We start from the raw sequence: 25,355 nt of genomic DNA, 5'->3' as shown, positions 1-25,355 counted from the left end.
TGTGATACATATTATCGGATACATATAGCATTGCTACTCTGCTTTATAGATAAGCCACATTTTGATCTATATATCTAATTATATGTGATACTTATTGTCAGATACATATAACACTGCTATTTTATTGATAAACCCCATGTTGCTCTATATATCCATATGCATGGGATAATTATTATCAGATACATATAACATTGATGATTTATAGATAAGCCACATTTTGCTATATATCCAAATGCATGTGATACATATTATCGAATACATATAGCATTGCTACTCTGCTTTATAGATAAGCCACATTTTTCTCTATATATCTAATTATATGTGATACTTATTGTCAGATACATATAAAATTGCTGTTTTATTGATAAACCCATGTTGCTCTATATATCCATATGCATGGGATACTTATTCTCAGATACAGATAATATTGATGATTTATTGATAAATCACATGTTGCTCTGTATATACGTGTATGTGCGTTATTTAATTTTAGATACATATAACATTGCTTACCTTTAGACAAGCTTGCTTTATGTAATTCTAGCCGCCTTTGGCGACCAGCCGGTTCGCCAATCTTAATGTTCGTTAAAATTTTAATAATTAAATATTTTATGCAATTTCTACTTTAATAGCTTCTTTATCAAAATATTTTAAAACTTCAAATTTTGATTATCATATAATTCATTCATAATATTATAAAGGCCTTCAGTCATAACGTAATATGTATCTCTCTCATTTTCTGTTAGCACCCGTAGAATTTATGCTTTAAATTAAAGTGGAAAGAATTTATCTTCAATTAATATAATAATATTTTTTACTGAAACAAAGCATTTTTTTATAATCTGATTACTGAAAATAGAGTCATTCAGCGTTTAAACTTTATGGGCACTAAAGAATATTTTTTTAAATTTATGTAATATCTCAAGAGTTGGTCAACAAAATTTTCTTAGATTCATTATGAGCAGATCGATTCATTAACAATGTTTAAATTTAAATGCATCAAACACTAAGAAAATAAAACGAATCGTTTAAAATAAACGGTTGAAAACAGGTTTTAAAAAAACTACTTAAAAAACGTTGTACTTAAAACTATAAGCATATACATGTTGTCATGGCAACAATCAGAACAGAATGCGCATGCGTGAATTTTCTTCGCCGGTTACGTAACGCAAATACGTGATTTTTTCTACGCCAGTTGGGGTAACGCTATGCGGATTAGAAATTTTTAATTTCCTTTATTCTGTTTTATTTTAATTCAAAAGTACTTCAGAATGAATCTGAAAGATTGATTCATTAACAATGTTTAATTTTAAATGCATCAAACATTAAGAAAATAAGCAGAACCGATTGAAATAATCCGCCGAAAAATTTTAACCCTAGCCTCATTACTGTTGGGAGAAAAAAACAACGGAAGCCTTTCTCGTTTGGCGCTGGGGATAATGGAAGATTTTTTTGGCGGAAAAGTTGGCGGTGAGGAAAATGGAAGATTCTTTTGGCGGAAAGTTAGTTTTTAATTAATAATTAAAATTCTAATTAAAATTTCAAAAAAAGGGACCCCAGGTGCACATTCCCGACCTCTAAGGTATACATGTACCAAATTTGATAGCTGTATGTCAAATGACCTGGCCTGTAGAGCGCCAACACACACACACACACACACACACACACACACACACACACACACACACACACACACACACACACACACATTGAGCTTTATTATAAGTATAGATATATGTGTGATATTCATTTCAAATTAAATCCATATAGCATTGCTACTTTGCAGATAATCCGTATATTGCTCTATATATCCATATACGTGTATATTTTCAGAAATATATATAAAATTTCTGGTTTAAAGGTAAGTTATATGCTGTTATACATATTTATTTTCATATACATAGAATAACATAATAGCTCTATATAGCCATATGTGTGTAATATTTATTTTAAGATATATACAACATTGCTGATTTATAGATAATGCATGCATTACTTTATACACCAGAATAATTGCTTTTACAGAATAATAAAATTTAATCTCCGTTGAAATTCCATTCCAGTTCAAAAAAAACTAATTAACTACGTTCTTTTATTTGAATTGACTGAGCATTATTGCCTTTTCTCTCAAATGTCTTTGCAAAACAAATCAAACAATAAAAAAATACCATTGCATTTGAAAAGGGATTAATTATCCTTCAGTTCCTATGATTTTTAAAAACCAGTTTTTACCACTACCAAAACTTACCCAAAACGCCACTTACGCCACTGACGTCTGGAACAGCCACTTGCTCCAGAAGCGCTGTAATGGTTCCTTAAATTGCTTTTCCTTCGCTTGTCGCAAAGAAGGCTTCTTCAGGAATTTCTGTTATTTGCTCGCAGGAGATCCTGCCCAACGCCTCACAGCATTCCTCCGCACAAAATGGATTGATTTTCGGCCGCCCCCAACCCCCGGAAGCCCCGATTTCTTCTTCCTTCACTTTGTTTATTTGGGGGAATAGAAAAGGTAAGGTGTTCTGCGGACGCAGGTAGGGAGGACCATGATAAATAGGCTTTTCAGAAAAAACGAGATCGAACTCTGAATTTGTTTGTGTTAGGGAAAATGGTAATGTCCGAACTAGTCACGGATCGTTTGGTGTTAAGTCCGTCTATATTGGAAGGATATTGTATTTGGAAACACGAGATATCTTTCGAATTCGGTTTCAAAGACAAGTGAAAGTTTTTTTGTTTTTTTTCTGTTAGTAATCTATTCTCAATTCTTTCTGAACTTTTAGAAAGAAAACAGTTTGTCTTCTTTCGTGAAGTTTGTCTTGCAGATGGAGTGCTGAAATAATCCTACATGATAGAACTGTTCCGTAAATTGGAAATACCTCAAGAACTCAAAATTTATTTCCAATTAATCGTTTGAATCTCCAGAGTAATAGAAAATTCTCATGGAAAAGTATCAAGTGGTGTAATTGCATTTGCTGTATTTATCTTAAGAAAGATAAGAAAGCAGTGCCTTCGCATTAATTGTCTTTTATTATCATGTAAGAACATGTTGTTTTAGTTTGGTGTTTTTGGTGTCAAAATGCACGGGCAAAAATTTGGCGATTTATCGCTTTTGAGTCATCCATTTTTCACTTTCAGGGTTATTAGAAAATGAAAAAGAAAATTATCATATTTGGCGACTTATCACTAATAAAACGTTACAACTTGGCACGACTATACACCATGTATCCGATTCTAATGCCTGGCCAATAAGGTCGTCATCACCTGAAGAAGCACAGGGAAGAAACTGGGAATTAACGCAAATGCAAAGAGGATATATGTGTGTGTGTGTGTGTGTGTGTGTGTGTGTGTGTGTGTGTGTGTGTGTGTGTGTGTGTGTGTGTGTGTGTGTGTAAAGAGAGAGAGAGAGAGAGAAACCAATTAAAATTCGAACGATAAATGAGTTTGATCAGAAATCTAATAATAAAACGATACCATATTTTATCTTTCTAATTCATTACTTTTTTCACATTATCAATCATATTATCATTTTTCACATTATCACCATGCAAGGGACGGACAGAAAGAGAAACACTCCGTACATGAATATCATTCAAAATGTAGCAGAAATTTATTCTGGAACAAATACTATTAAGAACATGTACCAATTTCTATTCTATTCTTATTGAGTTTTCTGGTAGTCCCGTTAATAGATAGAGCAAAGACAAATATCCACAATTGCTCTTTTTTTTCCTCACAAAATCTAAAATTTGATTTTTTTGCATTTACATGATTCTCTCTCTGGATCCTTTGCATTGATAAGAATCTGTAAAATTGCTTTCCTACATTGTTAATCTATTCATTTGAAAGAGATATTTACGGATATTCTTATTGGATGCTGAAATGGATTCCAAGCCAATGACCTTCGACTTCAGTCATGCACTTTGCAAACATTTGCCGACTTTGGAAATAAATAGAGATTTGACAAAAATGGAATTTCTGGTAATTGCAAGATCTACTGTCCTATTTTTATTCTGCACCGAGATCTGAAACTCCTTCTAGAGAATTCAAAATAAAGTCGGGAGATTTTATAAAGCGAGGCCTTCATACAAGGAATGAATTTGTGGCAGCATAACATTTCTACTTTTTTACTATCAGCTCTGTTGGATGCTGATCGGGTGCCGAATTTATGATCCCAGAGCTTGATGACAAACTTCGCGATCATTTGGCAAAAAATGGATAATATTAGAAACTTCCAGATATTTGGTGATAGTGTCAATAGGAACCGTGATATGCTTTACAGTTCCAGAACCTTCTCTGCCCGGCATCGGGAACTACAAAAGACCTGCAAGAAAGAGTCGTGTATAGAGTTGTTGGGGGAAGTGGGGGGGAAGATAGCGTCGCACAGCGAGCCAACGACAAATAGTTGTATCAATCCAGCGAAGCTCAATCGTTATGTGGAGCTCAAGCGTTTGGTGAATTCAGCTGTGTGCTGAATCCTTGTGTTTACTATTGAAGCAGCATCGCGCGTGGAGTAGCCAGTCGTGTAGTAGTGAGTCGGCAGTTGGATACTGCTAAAGCGAGGAGACGTTGGAGAATTGCAGGCGTTTAGATAGACCGTAGAGTGTAGCTACGTAGATTCCCTCCGCCTGCTGAATTCTGTCTGGCCCTTTGTCCGCTGTGGCTGTTTTTACTACCAATTACTACTTGTGGGCTGTTGTTTGTTGTAATGTGCTGCTATGCATTGCGTGTGTTCGTCTGTGTATTCGTGTCTGTGTAATATTTGGTTCTTGTAAAATTCTGTATTTTCTGAAATTTTCTGGAAGAAATATTTTAAACTTTTAAAGGACTGTTTCTTCATCGACTAACAAATTGAAAGAACCTCGAATCCATAACAACATTATATACAATGTCGATTGTAAATAAGGTGGGTTATCTCAGACTTGCTTGTCGTGTCTGAATGGTTAGGCAACCATCTACATTGGTGGCCCGGATGTGATTGAACACGCAACCATCTACAAATTCTTCTTTTAGAGTGTTGAACGCAGAGGAAGCTCTCAGTTTTCAGTTGACTGATACTATTTTTTTCCTATTAGCAATTTGCTGTCTGTATTTGTTATTAGTATCTACAAGTGTATATATCTTGGTTAGGCTTCTTTTAAAAGCGTCCTGTGTTTTCTGATGTATTTGTGGAATAAAGGATCGCCTTCCATTGCCCACCGTGTTGAACGGATGATTTACTTAGTATTATACTAGTAATTGAACAAAACAGCTATTTTATGTGTTTTACTTAAAATAAAAGCAAGTAAAGTAAAAAAAAATACAAATCAAAATTCCACAACATACTACTGTGAGGAGAAAACATGAAAGATTATTAATTTTCATGAAGGGAAACTAATAACACTCATAATAACATTCAAAATCCACTAAGAAAAGCTACATAATGGGTCGAAATTAGTCAAACATCAATATATCTTCAAAGAAATTTTAAGAAGAGAGCACACAACAGAAAAAAGAGGGAGAAAGGAATGAAAACAAAACCATCGACATCCTACAACCCTGCTGTCCCAATGAAAACCGGGAGTAATTTGTGTTGCAACAAAAACTAATTAAGTTTGCATCTGCGTTCAGCGATGGCTAATTTTATTATTTGTCCTCTCCGGTAGCTGACACTTCAAAGGCCGCCATTTTTTTTGCCCACTCTCTTGTTGCCATTTTGAGGAAATGAAAACAACAACGGATTATTGGATTACATAAATTAAATTTATCTGCCTCGCTTGTTAATGAAGTGAAAATGCAGAGAGAGTGTCAAAATGGTATTACGGCGGAGGGAATTATATTTGAGGGTTTTGACAGCGGAAATGGATATGAAACACGCGAGTTAATTGCGATGCTTCAAAAAAGAAGCACGATTTTTCATTAAAGGGAAGCACTTTCTCAGGGATATTAATGATTTCATTATGGATGTGAGTTTTTTTCTCCCGCCTTGTAGATTAGATGCGCCTGAATGATAAAATGAAGTGTGATGTAAGCAGTTCCATATTAGATTGAAAAACAGCCCGAAATCATTCTGTTTTACGATATTAATGATTGAAAGCAGTTGTTTAAGATCTTTGTTTTATTAGTTTCTATCATTTGATACTATTTATTGCACATTCTGCATAATTTGGGAACATTTATTTCCTCCTTTTCTATTCTTTTACTAGCCGTCTTTGGCAATCAGCTGGTTGTATAAAGTATGATTAAATGATTTATAACATTTTCAATGAAATATCTTGCGAAACTTGATGCTAATTATTTTATTCTGTTACACATGTAATTCACGTTAGTTCAGAAGCTTTACGCCGTTCTGTTTCCTGAATTTCTGTCCATATCATCACACACTAAATTATATCACAGGGGAATTTATTTTAGATTAATTATAAAGAGTGTTCCAAAATTAAAGTAAGATATAAATTTGTCACCATTCGGTGCAGTCAATCGTTGCCAACCCCATTAAAAAACTATTTGATAGCTGATAATATAGGGTTGATAAAAATGAATCGTTACGCGATGGAACAACTTGTTAACGCAAGATTTGAATTAATTAAAAAATACAGGTATTTTCTTTAAATAGTTATATTTTTATTGAATCGTAAAGTATACGGGATAGGGTTATGTATGAATAACACATAGGGCAAATGACCTCCACGACTTTTGATGGCACATACGCACTCTTTTGTCGAAATTTTCTATGACCATTTTGCATAAATGCGGCTGAATTTCGTTGATGCAGCTTTGAATTCCCTCTTTTAATGCGCGCGTGCTTGTGGGCTTGTTGGCATAGACCTTTGACTTCAAATAACTCTATAAAAAGAAATCCAATGGTGTTAAATCACACAATCTAGGGGGACAATTCTCAAATTTTAACTGTGCCGCAAGATGTTCAGTATTTTGGAAATATTGTTCAACAATAAAAACATATTGTTCTATCATATAACGCTCCATTTTTACTAACTTTAAATTATCAGCTGTCAAATGGTTTTTTTAATAGGGTTGCCAACACTTTACTGAATGAATTTTGGCAAATTCAAATCTTGCGTTAATTTTGGGACAACTTCATCAATCTTCCGTTTTGAAAGCAAAACTAGGGATATTTTGCGACTTCATTGTAATTTTCAGCCCTGCTAAGTGGACGAGGACGACAATAGAGCCGGAAACCCCATCCAACTTTCCAAACCGCACCAATAGGAGGATATTTGGCCCACGAAGTTAGATTAAAAGTGAAACACGCTCACATTCACGACCGATATTTAATGGAATAGGGTTTCGAGCCTGGAAGCCACCGGTACCGAGACCTTATAACTATTTCAACATGGCCTTATATCACAGAAAAAAGCAGCAATAAAATTTTATGCGACATTAAAAATTGTCAGAACTGCTTAGTTCTGAAGGTAATTAAGAATGCAACAAAATTTCAAAATTTCATTGAAAGCATTTCTTATATTGAAATCTTATCATGGAAAACTACGCCAAATCTTCATATCTTTATCATCAACAATGGAAAATGCCAAGATGAAATATTTTTAGAAATAATTGAAGCAATTCGAGTTTCACTTTAACAGTTAAATACATTATTATAAAGTATGCTAAAAATACTTTTACAAATTAAAAATAAAACCATTTCCCTCTAATTCTTTTTAAAAAATTCTAAAATTTAATTCGATACATTGTAAAAATTCTAAGATTTAATTCGATACATTGTAAAAATTCTAAGATTTAATTCGATACATTGTAAAAATTCTAAGATTTAATAATAACATTGTCTTTATTGTTATAAAGAAATTCATGCTAATATAATTGCTCCATCAAATAATTCAATTAAGCGCTTTACCAGTGTTCAAGTAAAAATAAGAATTTGTTTCCTTTGAGCATTAACTTCGAAATAATATTTTTAATTCAAATCTTATTTCATTGAATATACAACTATTACTTACACGCGCTTTTGTAGAAGACTGTTTCTATTAAATTCATATTTTCCATTCTTTACAAATAATAAGACGAAATTTTAAATAAAAACATTTCATACTAAAAGTTTAATAGGGAGAAAAACCAAAATTCCGTTTGAGCAATTTGATCGCTGAAATAAGCTTATAAAGAAACATAAACAAACAAAATGAAGAATATTCATCTAATTATTTCAAAATGCTATGCAATCTACTAAAACTATGCTCTGACAAAACAAATAAATTCTTAAAGGAAGATATGAGGAAATTTTGAAGCAATTGGGTATTCTTATTTTTAAAGATCACCCTAGAGATATTTGTTCTAGTTAAAATAAACTATTCGAGCACGTTACGTATTTTGACGTTATTAACTATTAAAGAACTGCTTTTTCGCTATAAAACGAACTAAATTAGAATTTCTTCATGCACGTTTATAAAATATTACTAAAAGCCTTCTGAAAAACGAATTCTTACTTTTATGAAACATACTTTAATACAAGACTGAGAAAAATTTCCTTGACGATGGCAACGATGCAGAAAACATTTTCGTTGCTCAGTTACGAATAATATAATTAAATATGTTTTTAGATGTTCCAGAATAAAATTTATACATTGATATACAATTTAAAAGTTGCAAAAAGTAACGCGTATCATTTAAAGAACCGTAGGATACATTTAGGGCTACTGAAACTGGAACGTAGTTATTTCTTGAGTAATAAATGCTCTTTAAGAAAGGATTTTTCAAAATTTTTATTACACATTTAATTAAAAATTAATCAGTATTTTAATGTTTTCTTCGTTAACTACAGGGATTACAATTGTAAATTAAATATTTTACACCACTTTAAGATTTAAAAAAAGTTTTTCCATTCATACTAATTTTATATTCCGTACAGTACAACCCTTCCTTTGGGAAGTACGTCCCGTCATCTATGAGAGGTAGTCGATACCTCCCATCGATGGTACTGTACCCCCTAGTGAGTCGTACACTAGTCGTACGTCGTTTTTCTGTACCCCCTAGTGTGTCGAGAACCAACCACCATGCCAGAAGCTACTTATCCTCAATTACGAGGTGGCCTTCCCTTGGGACTTACAACAGTTGTGATTGTATTAAAAATCATTTTTTGGAAGCACATTATCACTGCTGTATTTTTAAGAGCAAGATTTTAAATGCAAGATAAAAATGGATGAATGAAGTTTAAAACATCGCCATTCTTCGGGCGAGAGATTCAAATCTCCTTTAAATATTTTGATTAAAAACATCCACTTTATTTTAGAATATTAATTTAATCTTTAAGAACAAGTAAAACATGTAAAAATTAAAAGAATAAACGAATCAATCTTTAAACATGCTTCGAAGTTTTGGATGAAATATTTGAAATACCTTTCTCTCTCTTTGGTAATATGATTCAATTTTCACACTAGGATTTAAATCATTTGGAATTCTTATTAGATTTTAACGTCTTTTTCTATATCCCATATAAATATTCGTGTCCATTAGCATAGAAAAATTCTAAACACAAATTTGCAAACATGTAAATGCAATGACTTAAAACAATGAAATTTAATATGTTATCTTTTGGACTACAATTGTTGCTCCGTGTTAAATTTTGGTGTCAGTAGACCGGCAGAAAAGCAGCCAAGATACGAATTACAACGAGAGTTTCAGTAAAATTGCTAGATTAACGACAAACATATATATTTTGTAAGCATCGTTCACCAATGCCATGCAAGGAATTAACGTCCTTAATCAAGGTTCAATATTTTATGAAGAGGATGGGGATATAAGACCTTTATTGGAGAGTATGGCGAGAGAGTTTCGGCGAGACCACTTCACTAGTTTTTAAGATTCAAGGAAATTTCCATTTTACAGATTGAACAAACTCAGTAGATACATATTTTTGACGATTATAATACTGTATATGTACTTTTTCAAAATACAAATTTTGCCAATCTCACAACCGAGCCGCAAAATGCAATCTTCTTACAAAATGATAAGGGCCGCAATGGCAAGTTTCGAAACCGGAGGGTTTCAGGTTCAAGACCCAATTCCACCGAAGAACTGTAGTGTAAGAGAGCCGGGTGCATGCCAAATCCGTCGGAGCCAAATGTCCTCTCGCTGGTGTGGTGTGGTGTGGAAGCTTGTAGAGGGGGTGCCAGCAGCTCTCGGGGGCCCAAAATGGCCCAAATGTTGCTTTAAAACGGAACGTTAATACAACTAAACTAAACTAACGCACAAAAATGATAATCTATTAATCTTTGCAGTAAAAATTTCGATACAATATAGTGATTCTCTTTAATGTCATGAGATATACAAATCCAAATCTTAACTTAATTTTAACATGACAGTGTTTACTAATACTTTTTTTTTGTAAATCATTACGTATAGAGTGAAATGGCTGATGCAATCAAGACAGAAGGAAACTCTTGAGATAAAATTAATCTGAATTGATAAATTCAATTAATCTCACAAGAAAGAGACCACACAATGAAGATAACGGAATAACTTGACTTTTTATTAAAAAGTGGTTGACATCTCGTAACTAGAACATAAGAAAATACTTTAACATATCAAAGATGCACATCAGCTTGTACACTAACAAATCAAGATGTGGATTATATTATACATTAACATATCAAATATGCGCATCAACTTGTATACTAACATATCAAAGATGCGCATTAGCTTGTACATTAGCATATAAAAGATGCGCATCAGCTTGTACACTAGCATATAAGAGATGCGCATCAGCTTGTACACTAGCATATAAAAGATGCGCTTCAGCTTGTACACTAGCATATAAAAGATGCGCATCAGCTTGTACACTAGCATATAAAAGATGCGCTTCAGCTTGTACACTAGCATATAAAAGATGCGCTTCAGCTTGTACACTAGCATATAAAAGATGCGCTTCAGCTTGTACACTAGCATATAAAAGATGCGCATCAGCTTGTACACTAGCATTCTTCAACATAATCATCTTATATATGCGGTGATATAGAAAAAACACACCTTCAATTATATTCTAATTAGAGTAATCTAGTTAGCATATCACACAACTTATCAATTGCAATGCAGTCGCAAAAGAGCTAATAAAGATTAAAATTTACATCCAGCAGATGCTGCCGATAAAATGAAAGCAGTTTTGAATTATTCCCCACTAAGGCAATGTAGACGATTTTCGCTTAAAGCACTATGCTACAAAATTTTGGATTAGAGGTTCGTATATGAGCAATAGTCTTCATAGAAAAATATGCAGTATTTCTTATAATTTTTTCTGATTTGTTCTAATGCCTTTTCAATCGTATGATTGTTGGTTATTTTATGCACCAGCTAAATAATAAGAATAATCTTAATCATTTTATCCTAAAACTTTGTACCAATAAATTTCTTTGCTGTTAAAAAAGATGTCAAACTGTAAGTTCCTTTTTGTACAAAATTAAATTTTACATCACATTTTACAAATCTATGTCTTAAGTTAAAATATATATATATATATATATTTGTGTGTGTGTGTGTGTGTGTGTGTGTGTGTGTGTGTGTGTGTGTGTGTGTGTGTGTGTGTGTGTGTGTGTGTGTGTGATTATATTATGATATATCTAATAAAAAAGCATTCTGCCAAAATCTTAAGCAAATATATTATGCTAATGGCTACTCTCACGTTAAAATGTTTTAAAATAAATTTTCTTAAAAATTTCATTTCCCTGAATAATGAGTATTTTTTTTTTCCACATTAGTAAGTAATAAAATAAATCTAGTGATTAAACAATGGGCTTAAACTGCTTAGTTTAGAAAAGCACCCAAATAATCTCGAAGTATTATCGCTAGTTTTCTTGATTTTAGATGATTATCTATGATTGAACGAAAACGTTATTTAGAATTAAGTTAATTGTGGTTTGCATACTAAAAAATGTATTTTACCCGAAAAACCTGTCTTTATAATAATCCTTAGAAATGAATTTTTCTCATAAGATGCACTTTCAAAGTAATGTCGTTTAAACACCTGTGTAAAAAACATAATTTCAAAAATGCTCCTATCACCTAATTATATTCTTTGCTTAAATATTTTAAATTTTCTTTTCAGTTATCCAAGATAAGAATATTTGTTTTAAAATTTATGCTTTAAGGATTGTCGAAAACTCTTTGTTTAATTATACCGCGGATTCATGGTTAAAATTCTTGAAAAGTAAATAACTTAAGACATTCATTTTCCTAAATTAGTATTATTAACTAGTATACTAACTATGCGGTTATCTTTACTATAGTTTTTAATAATTTTACTGCCATCAACAAATTTAAACGTAAAAGAGATGATTCCAGATAACTAAATAACTAATTTAATTCAGTCTTAATATATTTTTAGTTAAAAAGAAAATAAAAATCTTAGGAAACATTTTCTTCATCTTTAAATTAGGATTTTTCTCAGAGATATGATAGTGTCCTATTTTAACTTTCTCATGAACGATGTATAAAATATTGTAATTGTGAAAAAATTCGAAGTCGAGATTTTAATTCATCTTCTTGTTTTAGATTTCTTTTAGTTCAAAATACACATTCTTAGAAAATGTCTGTATGTCTGTGTCAAAAATAACTCAAAAGCAGTTTTGAGTTAGTCGGATGGAATTTGATATATAGTCCATATACCAAATTTGCATATTTCTATACAACTTTCTACTTATAGTGGAAAGAAATACCAAATATTTTTAATTAATTAAAAATCGAATTAAAATTTTTAAAAAATCTTTTGGAGATTCAAATTCTCATCAAAAGTATATATGTGCCAAATTTGGTGGCTCTAAGCCAAATGGTATATCTGCAGAATGCTAAAACGCATACACACATTCTTCTTTAAAATTAATAGAGTTTACACTTGATGAGCATAATCTTTTATCAATTGTTGTAGTATTCAATTTTTAATATATTTAAAATCATAACCACAATAGTTTCACTTTCTCTAGGACAAGAAACTTCCAATATAATTTATTAGCAATTACACGTCAGCACACAGAAAATTCTATTTCATACGATCCATTTCCAAAACCACAAATTACGTTACTGACAAGCTCTTAATTATATCTTAACAATCTCCAAATATTAGACAACGTCTTAAGCATTAAGTTCCCTTTTCTTGACTAACAGTTATTATCTGCTTCGATAATTGGAATTTTGACAACAAAGTCTCCAGGGAGGTAATCAAAGCGTTCAATTAACGTTCCTTAACTTAAGTAATTGTGTAATTATCCTAAAAATACGAATTTCTACGAGTTAAAGCGAAGCGTTAAAGCAAGTTGTCCCAATTTTCATTCAGCATTATGTGGTAACCAAGGAATTCCTGCTGTGAAAATGTCAGCGAAATAATTTCGGACATTGCAGATTGTTTAATGGGGGTATAATTAGCAAATTTTTATCTTTGTTTCCAAGAGTGCTCCCTTTAGAATAAGTTGCCAACAAGGTATGCGCATGATTAAATTAAAGGTGCTTTGGGTCACATGGGGTGATTCATTAAAATAAGGTGCGATAAAGTATTTGGAAGATTTATTCTCATATGTACAATGTGATTTCTAAAATCCTAAGCAAATTTGACCTTGAAAACCTTAAAAGGTAAGTTAAATATATAAGTGCAAATAGTTTTTATCACAGAATATTGGGGGAGAAATTCAAAGGGTGGCCTTTGCCTGTTTGTTAGTCAATTAAATAATAAAAAGATTACATCTAATTAAATATTCAACATAAGCCTCACGGAATACAAATTTACGACAGTTCACAAATTCATTTGAATAACAAATGACGAAGCATTGAAAACTTTCAGACAGTATGTCCTTTGAATATATCAAGTACTTTAAAGATTTGGTGTTGGTAAATTCAACCTATCAACATGAATAACATGTTATGCATGTTAAGCTTCAGATGAAAAATCCTTCCTCCAGTACTTTAGAGGTTTGATCTTGAGAAATTTAACATATCTGCATAAATAGTAACATATAAACATACAAAATTTCAGGTGATGAGTCCTTTGAATACTGTCAGTACTTTAAAAGTTAGATGTTGATTCATTCAACTATCATTATGCATATGAAAGCATAAAACATGTAAAGTTTCAGACGGTAAGTCCTTTGAATATTGCCCAGACCTTTAAAGGTTTGAAATGGATTACTTCCAACACATCAGCATGAATAACAATATACGAAACATTAAGTATCAAATGATCAATTCTTTGAATACTCGCCAAAGCTTTAGAGGTTTGATGTTGATTAATTCAACACATCTGCATTAATAACAGCATGTAAAACATGTAAAGCATTAGATGATAAGTCTTTTGATTACTTCCCGGAGCCTCAGAGGTTTGATATTGTTTTCTTCAACAAATCAGCTTGAATAACAACCTAATAAACATGTAAAGTTTCAAAATGACACATCCTTTGAATACTTTCCGAAGCTTTAAAGGTTTGATAAATTAATTCAATACACCAACATCAATAATATCACGCAAAAAGTAAAACTTCAGACGATAAGTTCTTTGATTATTTTCCAAAGTTTTAAATATTTGATATCGATTACTTACAACACATCAGCATGGATAACAATGTATGAAAAGTTTAGAAGGTTTTTACAATGGTAAGTTCTTCGTATACTTTCAGTACTTTAAAGCCCTGCTGATATTACACCCAATTTGCCGTAAAATTACTCATACTTCATAAGACTTATAATGTTTCTCTTTTAATATATAAACGTGTTGTTGTGCTCTTGTAAATTTGTATAACATTAAGCCACCATAATATACTTAGTTTTTTGTACCTCTTTCTTTTATCTAAATTTATCACAAATTCGCACTGCAATTGTTACTCTTTGCGCTTACAATCCCTTCTTCTTTGTTTAATTTTAGTTATTTTGACATCTAGTTTCGAAGCAACGCGAGATCTGTTTCGTGAAGTACCACTTAATTCCCATCAGCGGTCAGATGAAGATATGATACCTGTCCTGGTATCCTTCATCTTTTAATTCCGGAATGCATCAAATGCACGATGTTTGGCGAAGACGCCAGATTAGTATACTAGTATACCCCAGGTCACAGATCATTTATATATGTGTGTGTGTGTGTGTGTGTGTGTGTGTGTGTGTGTGTGTGTGTGTGTGTGTGTGTGTGTGTGTGTGTATGTGATATTTAATATTGTCGTAACACAAGTGAGTATCAGCCATTAAGTAAAGCAATGAAAGGCATTATTATACTTAAAAATATTCTGAAAATTTATTGAAATTAGAAAAACATTTTAAGGCAAAAAAAAGCTGCCATTGAAATGTATATTTTGAATTTTTCAAGTAGACTAAATTGGTAACATACTCTAAGTTTCGCAGAAATATGCTCTAAAGTTATTGAGGAAAAGTATAAATTCGCTTAATTCTTAATTGAGAATATAATTAAAATATTTATTCTTCTTATAGAGCATTAATTATCCAAAATATAACTATGTGTAGAATTTAGTAGCTCTATATCGAATCGTCTTATTAGAAGAGACCTGTAAACGATTTTTTAATCAATCAATTTGTAAACGATTTTCCATCGTTCATTTTATAAACGTTTTTTTTTTCATCATTCATTTTGTAAACGATTTTTCTGTCATTCATTTTATAAACGGTTTTTTTTTTCATCATTCATTTTGTAAACGATTTTTCTGTCATTCATTTTATAAACGTTTTTTTTTTCATCATTTATTTTATAAAGAATTTTTTCGTAATTCATTTTATAAAAGAGTTTTCCCTCATTCATCTTATAAATGATTTTTCATCATTCATTTTATAAAAGATTTATTAATCATTTATTTTATAAACGATTTTCCATCATTCACTTTATAAACGATATATAATCATTCATTTTTCAAAATGGAGGCCAGACTTTAACTATGTGCAAAATTTAGTAATTCTATATCGAACTGTCTGACCTGTAAAAGAGTTTTTTCATCATTCATTTTATAAACTGTTTTTTTTTTTTTCATCATTCATTTTATAAAGGATTTTTTCATCATTCCTTTTATAAAGGATTTTTTCATCATTCATTTTATAAAGGATTTTTCCATCATTCACTTTATAAACGATATTTAACCAGTCATTTACCAAAGTGAAGGCCAGGCTTAAAACAATCATTTTAACAATGAAAACGAATAAGTGATCAATTTTAAAATTATTTTATAAGATTTATTCCGATTTCTTCTGACATCAGTGTTCCGCATCTAATCTTTTCTATTCCCAGTATAACAGTATAAAATATAAATAAAATTCTTTTCTGAGAGATATTGCAGTTTTCAAGTTTGCTGAGTCTTCCAAACAAACATGCGAGGGATGTTCTGAAGGCCTATATTTCCATAAACGATCTGATCACTGCGCTGTACAGAGAAAAAAATGTAATCTTTGTCGTATATAAACAGGAAAATACATTGCCTTTTTCCCGCCGCCAAAGGCGATTTATTTGCTGGTTTTCTTTAGCCCATTCGATTACCAAAACATACCCCTCCATCTTTTTTTCCCCGAACAACGCAAATAAAACGCTCCTACCTCAAACTACCTCGACATCAGCCCTGAACAACGACAAACGATTCAGTTTACATACTATGATTTGTGCCCTTTTCACAGCATAAATAAACATGGCCGCCTTTTTGTTCGTTGAAAAAATAAAACGAATAAAACAAAAAGTGGAATACGTTTACAATAAAATAACAGAGCACATATTTCAGAAATAAAGAGACGAGTTGGAAAACACAGCGGAAGTCCTGTCTTCTGACATATGTGTATATTTTTTTAAAATAAAAGATCTTCTAAGCTGTGCGAAATAATAATAACGAAACACGAAAGCCAACCAACCAACCTCGTCGCTCGAAGTTTATATCATCGCATTTGGCAACGCTTCAAAAATACACTTATCTAAAATGTATTGGTTAGAATGGAATTAGAAAGAAAAAAAAAAGCCGAAAGACGAAGGGCTTGCATTCTGGTCATACAACTGGGTGAAATTTCGTAAATATGGATACAAAATTCATATGTCTCTGCAGGAAAATATTCGGTTATTTAAAAGGCAGAATCGAATGCGGCTATTAGGCAAAGACGTGGAATATAGCTTTTGTCTATAAATGCAAAAGCCATCTACTGTTTCTTGTGTGCATAATGCAAAAGGAAAGAGGCAAAATACATCTAATAAGGCATCCACGCCGCGGGCAGCAGAGGAAGAATGGAGGTTTCTACCCCTGGTGTGCACTTTTTTTGTTTCTTTTATAACCTCCTGCATTTTTTTTTTTTTTTTTTTTTTTTTGCTGCTCGCTTCGTCGGACGTTATGCAAATACGATTTCCTCTACAAAGTAACGGGTTCGTTATCTAGACATCGAAACTCAAAAACGAAAAAGGAAGGAAAAAAAAAGAATGTTTCTCTTTCAAGGGAAAAGTTATTCCCCATTTAAGCGCATTTACGCGTGGAATTTGTTGATCATTAACTCAAAATTTTGAGCAGAGGCTGAAAGTTCGTTCGGTCCCTTAAGAAAAAAAAAGGGGGGGATGCGGTATGTGTGTATTTTGGCTTTACGCATTGCCCTCATTAAAGGAAAATTCCATAAAAGTTTTTATTTTCTGAAATTTTTAAATATTTCTAAAGGATATGATGCCGATAAGGAAGTAGAAAAATAAATTGTTCAGTTTCATGTTTATCAAAATGTGCCTAATAGGTGAGTTTTCTGAAAAATGTTACTCAATAAGTGAAGTTTAAAAATATAATTTTTTTAAAGTCTTCGGTTAAACTGCTAGTAAAGGTGTTAAGGAAGCAGCAGAGTTCGTAAAAGAGCCTAGAGGCACAGAAATTTTAATATAGATGACTGATCACAAATTAAATTAAACTGAAGCTAAAGTTTGTTGAACATTTTTTTCCCCCATTAATTTGAAACATTACGAAAAAATACTCATATTTATTATATGTTCATTATCTGTTATTTAAAAATTTCCATCGAAAATGAAATTTAAAATTTTCACAGATGCTGATTTTCAAACAAATCTGTTAAATTAGGTATTCACTAATTAGGTATGTGTAATTTTAAATTAGGATGTGGATATATGGCAATACATATACATATTAATAAAACACAAGTTAGAAATTTTCAAGCAGTTGATGGTTATTCTTTATTGCTTACCCACTTCTTCCCTCAAAATCAAGTATGAATTTCAGAAACTGTTTTTTCACCTTACATAATGGTTCGCTCCCCCCCCCCCCGAATTTAATACATATTCAGAATTTGGTATAAGGACTATAAAGTGATTTTATTTATTTCAATTAATTTTTAAATAGCATTTTCCCATATGCAGAAGATACATTGTTTAAGGGAACCTAATTTTTCTTTCAAAATCTACTGCAAAACTGCAGTTTTGATTCTGATTGTCAATTTGCCAAATTTAATTAATTTACGAGGTTCGGCTTTCTTTTTAAAAAATTCAGATAGACCATTAAAAAAAGGCAAGAGCATAGGATAAAATGAATGTTTTACTGAAAGCTAAGTATTACCATTGTTACATTTTCGACATAATTACAGTGAAGATTCGACATTTTTCGAACGGTGAATAATGGTGAATTGAATGTCAGTTTCCCTTTTGAAAAATGATTGCCTCCTGAGTTGTGGGATGGGCTTTAACGAACTTTTGAAGCCTCTAACTGGTGCAATGTTCTTTGAAGAGGGAATTGAAAATCTGAGCCGCTGTTGTAGCAAATGCCCGAATCTTCGAGACGATTGTGACAAAAGTAACCATAGTTGAATGCAGCTTTTAATAATAAATTCTTTTAGATTTCTAACTTCTTACCTTTAGGTTGATTAACTATTTACTACCTATTGCAATGGTTCTCATGACAAGACTTCGGGAATATTTCTTCAATTCTTCACCGATTAGGGTCCCTAGAACCCCAAACCACCCTTCGTTCAAAAGCTTGTGTGCGTGTGTGACTTTTTATCTTGTCCATATTATCTTGTGAACAGAATAACTAGGAGTCATTTTGTTTAGGTTTTAACTGACTTGGAATGCGTTGTTAGAAATGTAAAAATCTCTTCCAAGTTCGTAAATAACCCATCTAGCTCATATTTGATGGAAATGGTAAGAGACTGAAGGTTTCAATTCGCTAAAACTTTCTTAATATTGAAGATAGAAAAATAAATCCAATTACACTAATTAGTACCTCATTAAGGCGAACAACTTTTGTATTTAAAACTTTTCGATAACTGCAATATCTTAGAAGTTAGGGACTGAAAAGTGATTCTCGCGCCTTAATTTTGACTCTTTCTAACATCAACCATTTATGTTGCCAAATAGTAACTCAGATGTAAAGGAATCTACCTTTGGCTTCCAGCTTGCCGAGATGAATTTTTTTTATGATTAATCGAAATTTTTTTTTAAAAAGTCACCCTTCTACTATTAAGTTGTGTATTTTTATCACAAACAGAAAGACAGATAGTATTACCCAATTGGCGAATTTTGTGAAAAAAATTTTTTGCATGTCCACTATTTTGGTGTTAACGTGAAATAAAATTTACATTTAGCTCGCTAATTATGTTTTCAGTGTTATAACATTTATACCAAATAAAAATACTGAAGATAAGATAGATTTAGTTCCTTCCCTTCCTCAAGAGAACCTTTTTTTTAAAAACCATGAAGGTTAACGCTAACAATAAAGAAAGGCTGCAAACGTCCGTTCAATTGAGCCTCTTTGACTTGCCCAGAAATCACTTAACAATCAAATTCTTCTCTCTTCCATTAAGTTTTATTGATTTAATACTCATGTTCGTTAGAGACGTTAGTCCAGATAGATTTGGAGGACATATGGAGTATTCTATGATCACTCAAAATATACACTAGCATGTATTTGCTAATCAACCTAAGCAGAAAATGCGTTTGTATAGCAAAATCTTAAGAACACGGACAATCATTGCGGTTTTTTGATGGGTATGGGTGGAGAACTTTTCTTATTTTTGTTATAATAAGGGCTCTAATAATTCTCGGACATTTCCAGTATTCTGAGATATCTGAGCTAAAATGACTTTAGAAATGAAAGAATTAAAATGCGGAAATATTTTAATGCGTTTATAAGAAGACAAAACATGCGTCATCTTGTTTAGCACAGTACAGCCACCTAATAGTGCTTTGATAAATCCCAAATCAAAGTAAAATAAAACTGCATCAATGGTATGTTCTTACCTGCTTTCACCATGAGTATCCCTGTAGTTTCGACAGTGTGCTTGTCGTTGGTAGCTTCACATTTGTAATAGCCGGTATCGTGAATGTCGACGTGCAGGATCCGCAGTCGAGATCCAATTTTTCCGTAACCAGAACTGAATTTCCGAACGTCAACCTTCCCCCTCTCGGGTTCCAAGGGAGCTTCATTCTTGTACCAGCGGATTTTGGGGACAGGCCGACCCCTCACTTCGCATTTCATGCGCACGGTCTCTCCGGACAATTTCGTCAGGTTTGTTAAGCTCTTCTCAATGACCAGAAAACCTGGAAGGAAATGGAAAATATATTATTTCAATGGCAGATAATAGGATAAGATTATATATTCCCCAGATGCTACAATTCTTTTTATTCAGATTGCTATTACAGTGAACACCGCTTAATGTGATCGCAATTTATGCTATCACTTGCTTTATACAGCGTATTCATAAATGAATATTTTAAATTCGCAGGGCCTATTAAAAGAAAACAAAACAAAGAACAACTTTTCCTCTCATTAGAAAAAAATAGCATTTATAAGTTTAAATCCAACACAGTTATAAGTGTTCGTTTTAAATTCTTCCAAAAATACGAATGATATCATAGCGATATGATAGCTCATCCCATACGTTTTCAGAATCTTTGTTGTTGTTGTTTCTAATGGTACTTGCCATGGACAGCTCGCTGACAAGGGCAGTGATTTTAAGCCAAGGGAGCGTCTCTTGTTTTAGTAGCGCCAATTAGGGTCAAGAGTACGTTTTATCTACTCACGCATCGCATTCGCTTGCACAATTCCATTTTACAGAGGGGCACATTAACACATCTCACAGATAGAACAGATGAGGAACAACCATGCCCGAACTCAAGACGCCCAGATCACGAGAAAGACATGCTACCCCTAAATCAGGATGCCGGCTTCAGCATCTTTGATGTGATGCTTTGAAAGCCTGTAGATATGCGTTTTAATTTCGTCAGTATCATTTAGCAGCGTTGAAACAAAAAACTGCTGAGAAGTACGAATATGAGAAAAATCAAATGTTGCTGCTATACACGCAAATATGGATTCTTCCAAAACTTCACACCAAGCGTCCAGAAAAAAATTATGGGATAAGTTATCATACTTCTTCGATATTGTTCATATTTCTGGAGGGTCTCAAACTGAACACTTATAAGGAATACACTTTATACACTTATAAGTGAGGAATTTAAACTTTCAATTAATATTTTTGATTTCCGAAGAACAACTAGGATGTACACCATTTTGTTTTCTTTTAAAAAACTTGCAAATGTGGAATATTCATTTATAATCAGCCTGTACTATAGAAATCTTCTAATACCGAACTGATATATTCAGATGTAGGTATAAAAGATTGCAAGTAGGGCCAGTTTGATTTTCATTTAATTGAACATTTATAAAATTTCAAGATTTTATTTAAAATGTTTCTGTGCGGTTATCCAGCCATTTTTATTACAATTCCAAGATGCCTTTCCCAATAGAACAACATTCGTCTCCATATCGCTGCTATTATAAATTTTTCTATATAGTGACAGTATGTTAGTTTGGCCTTCGAGATTACCAGATCTTTCTCCCATTGAGCATACATGGGACGTTATTGAACGATAAATCCATCGCCATCAATAACCGATTAGGCCATTGTTGATTTGACTGACCATTCGCCACAGGTATGGAAACGCAGCCCATGAAATGACATATGGTACCTGTACGACATAATATATAAAATTTTGTATACTTACATTCAAACTTTCAGTGACTACAGCATTTATTAATATATTACCATTCCACATTTGAAATGCCTTTATCGCGTATGGTTTGATCTGTAACCTTAAAATTCTAATAAAATAAAGGCACTACTTTGAGAAATGGTTTATCTTAATTTCATTCCTCTAAATTAATTTCTTCATGGTGCTGAGATTTTATTTTTCATAAGAGCATATAATACACATTAAATTTCCACAAGTAAAATTTTTCATTTAACATCTTTAATAAATCAGTTAACGCAGTTATTCTTCGGTGGAACCTGATATCGAACCTGGAAACAACTGGAATTGATGCTGAGGCGATCAGATGATGGTATCTTTAGTAGACGATGCTTTGTATTACAAAGAAAACTCCTAAGATTAATACTTACAATATGAAACAACATTTCAAAATTCATTCTCTATTGGGTTTAAATTTTTTTTACCATCATTATTTAGAAAGATATTATAGCCATTTGTTATCGATGCAAGTAGCTTATAATGCTATTTGATTATTTATTATCTTTTACAATTTTTTTTCAAATGAAAGTAAAAAACATTCTTCAATTACTGTTTTAGAGTATTCTCATTCTTAGCCAAGTAATTTTTGATTCCAACATTCAGGAAATAAAAAAAATATTCAATATTAATATTTTCTTAATCTTTTTATTACTAACAAATGTTTAAGGTAAGTTTTAAAAGAATTCTGCCTCTTCTGAATGGCAGAGAATACTCGGACGCCATTTTGTACGTTCTCTTCACTTCAATTATGTTTTGAAATGCAGGCTGATATTTTTCCCCTGCTCAAACAAAGAGTAGACTATTCTTTTTCGTCATTTAAAAGAGAAGAACTGAATGATTGTTTCCTATATAAAAAACTATCTGTTATTTCATTTTTTTTCTTTCCCCTACTCTGTTGAATTCGAACTCATGGGCCATGAATAGGTTTTCGTAACAACTCTAAAAAAGCACCATTTCATTTTTTATGCCATCAAAATGTTTATTTATCTACTGCTTGAAGAATAATATGATCGGTTCATTTTTTTCACACTCAAGTGAGCAATAGAAGCAATATTTTTGTGCCCTTTTCATTCTTTTTATAATACACAATAACCTGGTTTCAGAAGAAATGAGGTGGAAAAAATATTCGATTTTTTTTCACTCTTTCTTCCTCTCTTTTAAACTCAAAATGGCAAGGGCATCTCATATTTGTTCCCTTTTTTTCCTCCCTGTTTATGTATATAAATATATATAATGTATTCTCTCATTCTCACGTACTCCTCTCACAATGCATACAAATATATATAAAAATATAGTGTAAAAAATTAGTATAAATCACATAAAATATGGAAAACGAATAAAACTTTCAGAGATAAATTATATAAAAAAATGGGAAAGCCTATTTTTTAATATTTTTTCTCAGATGCATAAAATATTATATATGATAATGCATACAAAATATTCTATTTTTTGTTCTTCAATTCTAATATTTTTCTTAGAGATATCAAATATTATATACAATAATGCATACATAATACATTCTATTTTTCTGTTCCTCAATTCTAACATTTTTTTAGGAGCATCAAATATTATATATAATTATACATATAAAATCTTTTATTTTTCTGTTATTTCCTAATATTCTTCATTAGGCCTAATATTCTTCCTTTTCTGCTCTTCTATTCTAACATTTTTCTTAGGTACATCAAACATTGTATATATTTGTATACATAGTGTCTTCCATTTTTCTACTCATCTATTCTAAAAGTTTTCTTAGGTACATCAAATATTGTATATAATTGTATATACAAATTATTCTATTTTTCTGTTCTTCTAATCTAACATTTTTCTGATGTACTTCAAATACTGTATATAGTTTTATATGTACATATTCTTCTAATTTTCTGCTCTTCTATTCTAACATTTTTCTCAAGCACATCAAATATTGTATATAGATTTATTTATAAATCATTCTATTTTTCTGCTCTTCTGTTCTAACATTTTTCTTAGGTATATCAAATGTTATACATAATTTTATATATAAATTCTTCTATTTTTCTGTACATACAATGGCTCAAAAAATTAGAGAGTACACCTTACTTTTACTTCATAAATCCGACTTTCAATATAAATAACACATTACCTGGAAGTGCAAACATGTTTTTATTTTTATAGATAACAAATGGTTTAATTTAGAGTAAAAATAAAGAAAAATCAACGAAAAATTTCTAAATTGAAAATTTTCAAAAGAGTTTTAAATAAACACACGCAGAATTTTGCCTCAAAAAATTGAGAATACACCAATGAAATTTTTGGAATATCACGCATAGAAATAAAGTGTCACTATTAAATTGCATGTCTTTTGGCTCTTATAATGGCATCTAAACGTCATGGTACCGATTTGACCCATTTTTGGTGGAATTTGAAGATATTTTACCCCATTCTTCTTGCACTACTTGTTTTTAATGGGTTTTGTTTCTAATTTTGTATTTTTGAACCACTTTTTCGAGTATGGCGAACGAATATTCCATGGCATTGATGTCGGGGTACTGTGGTAGTGTGTGTCACTGCTATTTACAATGAAAAAGACACCATATTTTGAAGTTACGTGTATTCTGTTTGGGGTCGTTGCCTTACTGGAAAATGAAATTTCCATCTAAACCCAAATTTTTAGCACTTTCCTTTAGATTGCTGCGAAGTACATCCAAGTAAACCGTATCATTTATAATGCCATCTATAAAAATTAAATTTCCTACCCCGGATGAAGCCATGTAACCTCAAATCATCACGGAGTCACCATTATGTTTAACTGTAGGACGTAAATTTTTTGGATACAAAGCAGTATTAGGCTTTCTCCATACAGTGAGATGGTTGTCGCTGTCAAAAATGTAGAGGTTTCTTTCATTACTAAATATGGATTTCTTCTAAAGGTTATTGGTCTTCAATTGATGAGTTTTTGCAAACTTCCAATGCTTTTTCTGTATTTGCAAGCTGATGAACGGTTTCTCTCTAACAATGCTACTTTTATATCCAGCTTGTCTAATGGCATTTAGCACAGTTTCAGCACTTACACTTCTGCCTATGATTTGAAAAGTTTCTGCAACAAGTTGGATGAACCATATGGTAGCAGCAATCTAAAGGAAAGTGGTTAAAATTTGGGTTTAGATGGAAATTCCATTTTTCAGCAGGACAAAGACCCCAAACAGAATGCACGTAACGTCAAAATATGATGTCTTTTTCATTGTAAACAACAGTTACACACACCGCCATAGTACCCTGACATCAATGCCATAAAATATTCATGGGCCATACTCGAAAAAGTGGTTCTAAAATACAAAATTAGAAACAAAACCCATTAAAAACAAGTGGTGCAAGAAGAATGGGGTAAAATATCTTCAGATACCACCAAAAATGGGTC

General features: G+C 31.9%; 1 protein-coding gene across 2 annotated transcripts in view; it reads right to left on the bottom strand.

Moving 5' to 3' along the window:
• LOC129983884 (inactive tyrosine-protein kinase transmembrane receptor ROR1-like) overlaps positions 1–25,355 on the bottom strand; it is a 394,447-nt gene that overhangs the window by 158,145 nt on the left and 210,947 nt on the right. For both annotated transcript variants that reach the window (XM_056093570.1, XM_056093571.1), the window contains exon 4: positions 20,168–20,467. In XM_056093570.1, coding sequence (XP_055949545.1) covers positions 20,168–20,467 — 300 coding nt within the window. The remainder of the gene's footprint in view (positions 1–20,167; positions 20,468–25,355) is intronic.

Source organism: Argiope bruennichi, chromosome 9, assembly GCF_947563725.1.
Source record: "Argiope bruennichi chromosome 9, qqArgBrue1.1, whole genome shotgun sequence".
Taxonomy (NCBI): domain Eukaryota; kingdom Metazoa; phylum Arthropoda; class Arachnida; order Araneae; family Araneidae; genus Argiope; species Argiope bruennichi.
Note: the sequence above shows the minus strand (reverse complement) of the source record. Positions and strands in the feature narration are given on the sequence as shown.